Here is a 12,834-nt window from a genome sequence, read left to right as displayed (position 1 = left end):
GGACCTCTTAAGGATAGATGTATACGGCTTTAGAGGCTTTAGCAAGTGGTTCTTCAAGACTCACCCAACTTACTTTATTGCAACTGTGTGACTGTCTGGGTCAGCTGTGGAAGGATTGTTTAGTCAGTATAACCATACTGCTGGGGGGAAGTTGGACTCAATTAAGTATTGCACAGCTAGAGCTACTCATCTTGTAAAGCAGACTGTTACCACACACCATAGTGGAAAGAGGTATTGAGTAGAGCTGGGTGATATCACAGTATTTATTGATATCGGTAATATTCACATTAAGAAGCAATATTTAGTAAATGGTGGACAATATTATTGTGTGCATGAAAATAATAGAATCAATTATAATTGAGCTGGGGAAAATGGCAGAACTCAAAGAAGGTGACGAAAACACAACCGAAAATTTGTTGAGCGAATTTGAGTTAGTCTCAAAAAAGAACACGAAGACACTAGTATGGAAGTACTTTGGTTTGAGGTGGACGCAAATGGTCAGCCTCTCTCGATGGAAGCACGATTATGCTACAATACTATAGCAGCGAAAGATTCTAATACCACTAATTTACACAGCCACCTGAAGCATAAACACCCGGAGGAAAATTCTATAGTGCAGCGTGCCAGCGGAAGAAAGACAAAGCACTGGAACCAACCATCGCTCACGTCTACATGGGATAAACAGAAGCTATTATCGACGTCGTCTAGGGAGCACAAAAAGTTGACAAAGTCAGTAGCTAACTGCTTAGTCAAAGATATGCTACCTTTGTCCACAGTAGATAAACCTAGTTTTTGGGCAATGTTGTATAAGTTCAATCCAAGGTTCCAGCTACCTACTCGGAAGCATTTCACAAAGGTAGCAATACCATCATTAGTGTCACAGGTTTGAGATAAAATTGAAGGGCTAATTGCTGGAAATACTTTTCAACTACAACTGACCTCTGGACACCAGTTTCAGGAAACCCATACATTACTTTAACTTGTCACTTCATTGATAGCAACTGGGTGATTAAGACCTATTGTCTACAAACGCACTACTTACCTGAGGACCACACTGCCATTAATATTTCAGTAGTGCTTGTTGAAACCTTACAACAATGGAAACTAGAAGAGAGCAGGTTGATTGGGATTACTAGACAGTGGCTCAAATGTCAAGGCAGCTTGCAAAATTCTTGGTTGAATGACCAAGTTGTTGTGGACACAGCTTGAATTTGGAAGTTAATAAAGGCCTCAATGATTCCCGTGTCCAACGAGCATTGAGAGTGTGCAGAAGTATGGTTACAGCCTTCTCTCGCAGCTGGAAAAAGACTTGGTGATTGTGCAAGGGCAGAAGAACCTTCCAAATCACCACCTCAAACTAGATGTTGTAACACGCTGGGGGTCTGCGTACGATATGGTGGAGAGAGTGCTTGAACAGATTGAAGCCATTAGGATTGTTCTTGGTGTTGACAGGAGCTCATCACATTTGATTCCTACTTGGCAGGACTGTGATGTTCTACAGGCTGTTGCTACAACACTTAAACCTCTGGAGGAGATGACTGATGCCCTGTCAGCAGAGAAGTGTCCTACCATATCAGCTGTAAAGCCACTGTTAAATCATCTCTCCACAGAAGTATTGGTTGATAAGGAAAATGATGTTGAGTTAACAAAAGAAAAGATTAGAGTGGATATGGAGATGAGATATGTTGAGCCTGCACTGGATGCAGGTGTGGATCACCTCTTACAGCTTTCTTGTTTTTTTTTGGATCTGTGATTTAAATTGGCATATGTTAAAGATAGAGTAAAAGTTTTGGAAGATGTGGAAAAACAAATGTTTGAGTGCTTTTCTAGTGAACGATGAGGATACTACTACTGATCAGCCTCCAGCCAAGAAAGCCAAAGGCTTGAGCAAGATACTTGGTCGGTGCCTTGGTCATAGTTCAGCTGCCCCTTCAACACCTCAAGAGAAAGTGAAGCAACAACTTGATCAGTATTTGTCACATCCTCACCTTGACGTTGAAGAGCATCCACTTGAGTGGTGGAGAAATGAATCAAGTCAATATCCTCTGGTTGCTCAACTAGCAAGAAGGTATTTGAGTGTGTGTGCTACAAGTGTTCCAGCTGAACGGGTTTTTAGCTGTGGAGGGAACATTGTATCTGACAAAAGGTCATGCCTTAAACCAGACAAAGTGGACAATGTAGTGTTTTTATAGCACTAAATATGAAAGACTGACATTACTTGAGTAACATGAAATACATTACAGACTACAGTACAATAGTTTGATTTTGTAGACTTGTAGTAGCCACTAGCTGTAGACTCTGTGTAGTACATATCAGTAGCAGTCTTGAGTACCTACATAAAAAGAAATTAATAGATTTATACAATATCGTGATATTTAGTAATATCATTGCTCATAATTGGTGATATATCGTCAATGTAAATGCTTGATATCGCCCACTTGAGATAAGAATCTCAACACAACTGAACTGCCACTGCAGAAGATAACTTATAACACAACACAAATGTTTTATAATATTGTAATTGTAATAGAAGTTAATGACATGTGCTCATGATAGTCTATTCTTTATGTAAATTTTGTCTCCAGTTTTGTGTGGTTTAAGCATTTCTTTGATACCATTTGTTAGTTTACAGTTGACACCAACCTCTTGAATCCGGGTATTACATACTTTGTACACCAGAACGTCATACACACTGTTCACAGCTTCTACATTAAACATATGAAAATTTGGTAATCGCCAAGTCAAACTCTGTAAAAATGATTCTTTAAGGGATCTCTCTTCTTTTACCTTTTCAGGTCCTACCTGAAATGCGATAATACAATCAGCACTAAGTGGCACAGAAGTTACCTTTATGATCTGGTCATCATCTTGTATTGTATCAGTGTTTATCACACTTTTAACTACTTCATCTGTGCTGTGTACAAAATGAATAAAAGTAATGTCCGGAAAGTACATATAGCCATTGTTATGGTTCATGAAGTACTGAAGTAACTTGGATCTATCTTTCATATTGATGGCCTGCAGTATGGTTATTTCTTATTTCAGACAGAGCATCTGTGTGTTTCAGAACAACTCTTTTCATTTGCTTGTAACGTTGATGCAGCATGTCACAGAGTGCTGCACCTCCAAAACACATCTGTCACCATCAACTGAGCTGGAAAGCAATCGTGTGTTGATTCCCTATTAGAACTGGCCGCAGCATTCAAGTTGTTCTGAAAATCACCACTTCGTTACAACAGTAGCCAGTGTTGGCGTAACGTGTTACATAATATTATTACTTAATGCAGTAACTAAGTAATATAATGCGCTACATTTCTAAAGTTAGTAATATCTAACGAATAGTAAGTAATGCATTACTAAAGTAGCGCAATACGTACTAGTAATAGCATGGGTAGCAGTGAAATTTGGGATAAATATCACGAGTGTTGTATTGGAAATGGGGATAAATTTCACGAGGCGAAGCCGAGTGAAATTTACCATTTCCAATACAACAAGAGTGGTATTTATCCCAAATTTCACTGCTACCTATGCTATTCCCAGTTAATACCATACTCGCTGCATATGCTGCATTAGCTTTGCTATGTTTATGCAATTTGTCACTATGTACTAAACACGCGTCGACACTAATTGGCGCTACATTGTTACATAAATTCTAGCCAATGAAATTGCAATTACAACTTTTTCACTGCTGTCAGTGAAATACGGGATAAATTTCACTGCTACTATTGAGACTTTTGTACGGGAAGTGAAACAGGTATGGTATTATGCTTGTTACTGTAATATTATTACCTAGCGAAGCACTAACGTGTTACTTAATCAGCGCATTACTGTAAATTATTACTTAACAAAGTACTAACGCATTACTTAACTAGCGCTTACTGTAATATTATTACCTAACTAAGTATCTTGATACATTGTGTAATATGTAACGTAACACATTACTGGTTACTTTTAAACTGAAGTAATATATAACTGTAACGCATTTCATCGCAGTGGCAGTAACGAGTAATAATAATACATTACTTTTTAAAAGTAGCAGCCCAACACTGACAGTAGCTCATACATTGTGGTTTCTTGGATTTGCTAGTACTAGACTTTGCCTCCTTTCGAGTCTGTTTGGCGGCTGGATTGGCAGTAGTAGACTCATGAATTCTAGATTTTTGCTTATGGATGAGCTGTTCTTTTGTGACACTCCTAGACCTCAATGCCATTTTTTGTCATTCATGTGCATACTAGGCCACATTTGTAATTAGCGAAACCAGTGCATTGTGCATGTGAACCATGTGATTATCAATACCCAAGGTCTTAACGGGCTCATCTTTGATAGAGCATAAGTTAGATACTCTCCTTTTACTATGTACTCTTGCTAATATCTTAACTTGGGAATATCCCCTGGACACTATGTACTTACTTTTACACTGAGTCCAGCCACAATGGCTATGATGTATGAGAGACAATCTTTCTGACCACTACCAAGGCACAACATCTTGGAATACCTTGGTGCAACAGGAAACTGTGACATGGTCCTTCCCAGTGAGGTAAGCACAGTAGCCTTGTTAACTGTTACAAAAAATTATGAAGTAATATAATGTAATGTGCTTTACTATAGAATACAAATGATTCTGTAGTGTATCTCTACACCCTGTGTTCTCCTCCAAAGGAAGCCACTTTATACTGAAGCATAAATTCCCCCAAAACAATTTTAACAAACAATTTTTATTGGCGATAAATAATAATGGTTATATAAGGGAAGAAAAATTTAACAGACGGAGGCTAAAGAACAACATATGAAAGTGTACTGTATGATGGTTCATACAGTGATTCATTATAACATTAGGGATCACATTCACATTGTATGCCTTTTGCAAAATCTTATTACAGCGCACATAAAGATTGCTGGAAAAAGCAGCAAAACAAGAGGATTGCTGGGGTGGTAAACCACAAGCAAGAAGATACAGGATGATACAAGCCATGAAACAAGGGCTACACCTGCAGTTATGGCACATTATACTAATGGACATTTAGTCCTTACAGTACTTCAGTAATGGCTACGCTATTTCCATGGTAAATATAACAGAAACAGGAAGTAAATGTCTGCAGGTATAGATGGACGATATCCTTTTTTTCATGGCTTTTATTTCTATCATTCATACTCAAATTCAGGTGTGGAGGGCGATACTGGGTGTTGATACATTATTATGGATGGTGAGCTATTCAAGAAGATTGCTTGCCAAAAAGTTATTTACATGGTTAGTTTTGGCCTGTGTAGCGTTAGGGAAAAGCTCTTGGTATCATTTTAATCCTTGTTACATCACAAGTAGAATGACATAAATTGCACAGTCATAAGATAGATGCTTCAAAAGTTACAGCGCTTTGTGCAAGATGCATCTTTGGACCAGCTTTCTGGCCTATATGTGGGTTTAGGGTTAAAGTGCTTAATCTCAGTAGATACCTGTAATTTCACGATAGGTTCAATGCCATGCCTAATAATGTGATCTAGATTGATTAATAATGATCGAGCACCACGACTACACCTCTTTACAATCTATCATAATGACACACCCCATTAGCTGTGTTCATAATGCTAACACAACAAAAATATGAAATAGTGACACACACCCTGGTAAATGAAATGCTGACACGAGATACTCTAATACAACAGCCACCCTAATAGAACAGTCCCACATGTATACTATAACGAAAAACCCAACAAAATAGTATATCTAATTTTAAAATGAAGTAGGGATCCAAGCGATAAAATGCAATCCGCAAAATATTTTGGCTTAACTATTACATATCTTGGTCTACACACATCTCAGATGATATTAGTTGAGCACACTCAGCTTTGGAAATTTTTCAAATACATTTTGGACAGTGTACACAAGGTGTAAAAGCCAAACACACAGACATACTGTAACAGCCAAATGCTACATACACTGTACGTGCCTTGCAATAGTTTTGAATATGCAGCAGTCATCTACACACAAATTAAGGGGAAATGATACAAAGGAAGGCTGCTAAATTTGTGTTCAGCAACTATTCCAGATACTCAAGTATTACAACTATGTTACAGTAGCTCAACTTTGTTGGCAAACAATCGAAAACTGAAGACATACTGTATACTGTAATTTTAAAATGTTTCACAAAATCATTAATCATCAAGTAGATATTTACATCCTTCAGGCTGCCCCTACAGTAATTCTATTAGGCTGGTTTCTAGATATGACTGTTTAGCTCACAATGATGTGTTAATAACTACTGTACATAGTGCATTAGCTTAGTGTAGGTGACTTTACATACCATAGGCTAAGGTGTAGACTATGCATGCAGTGGGTATTAAAATAAATAGTCGGCGTAAACAATTTAAATAATATGCAATGGTTGTCAAAAGCTTTATTAAAACGATTCTAAGACACACGTCCTACCTACACGTACTTGATTCCATTCCAGGCTTTAGCACTACCTTATATAATCTCAATTGTACGTAGATGTGTGTGTGTGTGTGTGTGTGTGTGTGTGTGTGTGTGTGTGTGTGTGTGTGTGTGTGTGTGTGTGTGTGTGTGTGTGTGTGTGTGTGTGTGTGTGTGTGTGTCTTCATGCATGCGTACACATGCGTACACATGCGTACACATGCATACATATACACAATAGCACAGCACATCATACATTTACACTGTACCAGTATATTCCAATGCTCCCAACTGAATGAGCAAAGTTTCTGCTGACTACATAAAATAAAAACCAGATTAGAAAAGTAATGGTGTCAATTATATCAATGCAGTACATTACTAGTGACATATACTGTACACCTGATCCAGTAAATGCTGCACTACATTTAAAAGTATTGGTGTGTACTGCACTAACGTACTGGAACACTGTGGACCAAATTTTAATGTCGTGCTATCAAGCAGATAAACACACTGTATCGCACAGTGCGGTAGTATATGTACATGTATATTAGGGATATTTCCACTTTCTCACAAAAAAATATTGAACAGAAACCAGCCTCAAAATATCTTCATGGCATCTTGGCAACATCACCAAGCTAAAAAGTGCCTTCTTTATAACCTGAAACTGTAGGTTGTTACAAATATATTGTTTATTTAGCTTAATTTTCTACTACCTGCCCTGCCCTGACTGATTATAGCGCAAGTGCAACTCGATAACGGATAATACTACAGGATTGATATTTCAATTCTGTAGTATTATAATACTACAGGATTGATAATACTACAGGATTGATATTTCACTGTTCCAACATTGGTTCAGCTCAATAGGAGACTTTTGACATACTGCAGTACATACAATGCATTCTTATGGACTTACTTGTGTTCTCCTTTTATCTTTGCTGACAGCGCAAAGCGTTGATTAGTAATGCTGCATGAGGACTTCCCTATATTTGTAAACAGGAAATATCAGAGTTTCCTGTTGTGGCTGGATTGATTGCAGTGGTCATTAAAAACGCTATGTAACAGGCTGAACATGTTGAAAAAATGAACAGTTCTGAGGACCGAGCACTAAAAATTCTGTATGAGCGGGATATTGCAATTCTGGCAGCTTGATTAAACAATGGCTTTGCAAATTGGCTTAAGCAACCTATCTCAATTACAAGCTCAGTTGTAGATAAACAAGCTGGGCATACAGGCCAGTACATCAGTACTTACAGGGGTAGTACAAAGAACTTACAGGGGTAGTACAAAGAACTTACACAGAGAGTTCGAAAAAAACGAGTTCTTATCCACCTGTTGTCTGGAACAGTCAGTTGAACTCAAACATATGAGACTAATCAGCCCATGCCTGTCCTACTTTGCTAAGAATGAGCTCTTATCCATCCGTTGTCAAGAACAGTCAGTTGAATTAACTCAAACACACGAGATTAATCAACACGTGCCTGTTCTACTTGCTAAGAATGAGCTCTTATCCACCCATTGTCTGGAACAGTCAGTTGAACTCGAACACACGAGAAACAAACAATTAACAGTGTTCATAGAATCATAGACTGAAATTGTTACCTTAGTACAATTTAGCTACACAGCAAAACAGTGCATTAAGAAACACAAGTGATTAAACCATGCCAACTAATCAGCACATGCCTGTCTTAAAACGAGTTCTTATCGTACACTTGTCTGGAACAATCAGTTGAACTCAAACACATGAAAAGCAAATGTATCGGCCAGCCAAGCAGCCAGTACAGAAAATCGAGCAGCACATACTAAATAAATTATTAATGGAAGCCACTAATGCGCCATCGCAACTAAATAAACACCTTGCGTTGTCAGCAAAAATAACTGGGGACAAAGGAAATTCCATGATGTATGTATTTTACATACTGGGGTTGGTAAAAAGGTACATCTTGGGATAAAGCAATGTTGAACAGCGAAGAAATCAAGCCTGTAGCTATATCCATTGTCGAGTTACTGAATGCTTGGCTGAAGGCATCAGTTAGTCAGAATAATATTCTGTTGAATAGAAATTTTTCTTAAACATTTCATAGAAACTTTATGGAAGGATTTAGGGTTGGGTCTGAAGACAATTTTGGGCTTGGCTGTGCCTAGCTAATGCTGCCAAGTTGTTATGAAGGGAATTGAGGCTGGTTTTAGGGTGATATTTTGGCTGGAAAAGCCCAGTTCTGCATGATCCCCAACTATACAGCTTTATCTAATCCAAAACAGCCAAACTGTGAAAAAGGGTGTGGCCTTCCAAAAAATAGGCTAGTATGAAAAGGATGTGATATCAAAGGTGGTGGCCAAGAAATGGCTGCAACAGCTCAAAATAACAGCCTGTCAATTGTCATTTTCAGAACTAAAAGCCACTATGACCAACCCAATTTAACATTGTGACCTATCATAAAAAAGTTTTAAAAAGTATTGTGTACGTAAGCTGCTTACTATTATCAGGAGCTCATCAAATCCTATGAGTGTGTAACTCCGTACACCATCAATACTATGGGCAAAATTCAAACATGGCATCCAGTGTTACTATGTATATAATTGCTACATCATTCTTACGTACAACAGGAATACACTGAATAGGCTGCTATTCCATCATCTTCCATGAAGGTAGCAAAGCTGTTTTGATAGGAAGATTATCAAGTTGAAGGTAAAGCTTGGAATAGTCAAGCAGAGTAATTTTGCATGATTAGTGACTGTACAAAGACTGTTCTGCTAAGCCTGTGCTACCATTCCTCTTTCATGCCATTACATTTCATTTCCATAGCTTCATTTTGATGCAGCAGAAACGTGACATACTTGAGCATGCACCTACACACAATATCCTAAGTAGAAAATTTTAAAAATTACTTATATATATAGTGCATGGCAGCCATGTGTGAATTTCACTCATTAATAAGTTACATGCTCCCTTGTGCATAGAATTGATGTGCTCCAGCTATTACGGACCAATGGCCATTGACCAACCATGTTGTATGTTGGTCTATAATTTTGACAGATCACGTAAGAGACATTATATTGAGCACTGATATTATACTGTCACTTAAGTTTGGATATATGTGACCGTCTCAGCAAAAATCCGCCTAGTTCGCACAAGCATGCATATTGAGAAAATCAAAATTTAAAAATAATTTGCATGCTACAAGAAAAAAATACGCAAGTTTTTATCAGAACAGTACTTGAAGAAGGAAGACTCAAATCGATTAAAACTATACACCATCTTATTCACCTACGTAGTCATGGGGAGTTCAAAATCTTTGTTTCATTTCTGTAGCCCCAATGGTTTGCATGTCACGTGCATTTGTTTACAATGTGGTAGACGTAAACAAAATTATCGCCATTTCTTCAACAAAACTGCCTTCATATTCCTATGCGCAAGTGACTGCTGGGCTAAAACTACACCTTAGTTGATCTGCCAATCCATGGTGAACATTGCAAGCCAAATTCCAACTTTGCAGACTAATCCAAATGGAAGTTATGGCTGTGAATGCAAGTGCCTGTAGTTTATTTTTAGTATAGTTACTATACAAATCGATTTCCTTTTTCTTCCTATTGTCTATCGCTGTAATTCCAAAACTACTCAACACAGAAGGCTGAAACTTTGGTGAACCATTCCTCGGACAATGTAGATAATGCTGAGAAATTTAAAAAAAAACATTCGGAGGTTGTCCGAACTAGACGGGTTTTCGCTGAGATGGTCACATATAATACAGTATCATTGAAGACATTTCTTGGCCACCACCTTTGATATCACATCTTTTTCATACTAGCCTATTTTTGAAAGCTTTTTTCACAGTTTGACTGTTAAGGATTAGATATCATTTCTTTTATAGCATTTGTATACACTGACTTTTGTGCTATCTTTTTAATTTCCTACACGTCAATAGAAGAACTACATTTTAAGAGAGATTTAATCTTACATATGCCATGTACATAGTTGCTGAATGTTGCATGTATATAACTGCTCTATAAAGAGGTATCAAAATGTGCTTGGTACATGCACATATGATTGGTTTTCACGTTATAAATCATTGATATCAGGAGTTTATGAGCCTTTGATGGCAAAACAGATTTTAATTACAGTGTACATTACCAAAGGTAACCTTGATACAGTAGTTACCTGATATGTGCAAGAATATTCAACTAGTATACATAAGCAGTAGCGGCGGTAGTGATGTGCGATATATTGAAGAAAAAAACCAAAATCTCGATAAATTTTAGGATATCGCATCACAATACGGTATCGTTATTTTATTACATTACTTCGAATTTTCGATACTTACCGATGTAGGTCGGTATTATCGAATACAAGTCACCATCATCCATACAATTTTCTCTAGCTTATCAAGATGAATGTATCAGCACCATCGTTTGGCTATCTTCATTGCACGCTGTATGCCGAAGCGCACGTCTTGCACGTTGCCTGAGCGTTACATCACTAGTGCGCGAAAGTAATGGAGACAGGCACGGAATCTGATGTTGAAGACCTACAACTTTTGCCAGCTGCAAGTAGACGCCAAACCACAGCGAATGAAAAAGAAGCTGAGAAAGAAGAAAGTGCAGTATGGTTATATTTTCAAAAGATTAAGAACTCGGGTCAGTCAGGCACTGGATATCGTGTAGAATGCATAGAGTGTGGAAAGAATGTCAAAACAGCTAAGGGAAACACTACGAATTTGATGAGCCATCTGAAAACAAAACACCCAAAGAAATATGAAGAAGACAGAAGACTAAGAAAAACAGAAGTTGAAGAAAGAAAGCAAAGTGATAAGCAGGCTACTAAATCTAGCAATAACCAGGCACCCCAGAAATCTCAGACCACCTTAACTGGTATAGCTGCAAAGAGAGCTAAGTTAGAAACCAGCAGTACCCTATACAAGAAGATTACAAGGAGCATTGCTGGTATGATGATACATGATTTCCAGCCATATTCTCTTGTATGTGACAAAGGGTTCAATGGATTAATGCAGCAAGTGGAGCCTCGTTATGAAATATCCCATAGAACAACATTTCGAGATCTGTTATTCCATCAATTTATGAAGAGGTGACGCAAGATGTGAAATCAAGGCTGGTCCTTGTTCAAGAAGAAAAGAGCAAAGTAGCTCTTACCACTGACATGTGGACCTCAGAAGCTAACGATGCTTACCTTGGTTTAAGGTTACAGAATAATTTTAAAATGCATGGGCGGAACAAATTACAAAACCTAAGCAGGAATAAATTAATTTCAACAACTGTGTTGTGTTAGCAATACAACTAATTGTGCTTGTTTGTTTTTAGTACAGAACAAAGACTGTTCTTGGGTGTGTCTTGGGTGTGTGATTTTATAAAAACGTGCTCCATAAACCAGACTAACAGATTACTGAATCCCTATAATTTCAACACAAGTGATTAAACAACTAAAATATCTAGGTCCTGTGGAAGCGATTTTTAAAGTTACTGGTTGTATAGACGTTTTATTGAAGTTTTAGTACTTTTTCGAGTGAAACAAGCTCTTTGAAGGCTTGTATCTGAGTTACTGGGAAGAAACATGCTAAAAATGCTTCCACAGGACCTAATAAATTTAATACACAGCATCACTATGCCCCAGAAATGCCAATACAGCCTACAGCTTTTGTTGTATTTTGCGGCAGAAAAACATGGTAGTGACAGCTGGAACTGAGCAATGTACTACAACAAATTGTAGTGTTCCACCTGCCTCAAACTACACTGTAGCTACATAAAAACATTAAATATGAAGGGCTTCACCTTCATTTGAAACTTTTCACAATGCTAGATTATGGTCTTCTCAAAAAGAATCGATAGGCATTCAAATTTTTGAATGATTCCCTGTGACTATACCGTAACCTTAAGTTGTCACTTCTTGACAGTAGATTTTGAGCTAGTATCACTGTGCCTCACAGTTGAGCATTTTTCAGGGAGACATACTGGAGCAAATATAGCTTCATGCTTGAAGCAAATCCTTACTGATTATGGTATTAATCATTCTGCTGTGTCTGCGGTAGTTGCTGACAATGCTTCAAACATGGATGTGGCAGTACGCATGGGGGAATGGAGAAGCCGACATTGCTTCGGTCACACTTTACAGTTAGCAATTGATGATGGGCTAAAGATGTCTCCAGGCATTCAGGACATGCTTAAAACAGCTAAAGCTATTGTCTCCTTTTATAATCGTTCATACAAAGCCACAGAAATGCTAACCGAGTTACAAGGCCAACTGAACCCGCCAGTTACTAAGCTGGTTAATGATTGCCCAACTAGGTGGAACAGCACCTTTTTTATGCTCCAGCGACTTTTGGAACAAAAACCAGTCATTAGTATTATGTGCACTTCATCTGGAGGGCCACGAACAAGCCTTTCGGCTTCTGAGTGGTGCGTAATGAAAGAG

The 12,834-nt window shown here is 37.9% G+C and overlaps 1 protein-coding gene and 1 long non-coding RNA gene across 4 annotated transcripts in view; both read right to left on the bottom strand.

The window, feature by feature from the left end:
* Positions 1-12,834, bottom strand: part of LOC136243238 (probable ATP-dependent RNA helicase DHX37) — a 102,315-nt gene that overhangs the window by 24,530 nt on the left and 64,951 nt on the right. For all 3 annotated transcript variants that reach the window (XM_066034758.1, XM_066034756.1, XM_066034757.1), the window contains 2 exons: positions 6,680-6,725; positions 4,412-4,560 (listed from right to left, as the gene is read on the bottom strand). In XM_066034758.1, the coding sequence (XP_065890830.1) occupies positions 4,412-4,560; positions 6,680-6,725 (195 nt within the window). The remainder of the gene's footprint in view (positions 1-4,411; positions 4,561-6,679; positions 6,726-12,834) is intronic.
* Positions 2,182-4,401, bottom strand: LOC136243241 (uncharacterized). The gene is made up of 2 exons (XR_010694807.1): positions 2,848-4,401; positions 2,182-2,802 (listed from the first exon to the last, which is right to left on the bottom strand). It is a non-coding gene; the product is annotated as an uncharacterized lncRNA (long non-coding RNA).

This window comes from Dysidea avara, chromosome 13 (assembly GCF_963678975.1).
Source record: "Dysidea avara chromosome 13, odDysAvar1.4, whole genome shotgun sequence".
Taxonomy (NCBI): domain Eukaryota; kingdom Metazoa; phylum Porifera; class Demospongiae; order Dictyoceratida; family Dysideidae; genus Dysidea; species Dysidea avara.
The sequence above is the reverse complement of the archived record's forward strand: the minus strand, read 5'-3'. Positions and strand labels throughout refer to the sequence as shown.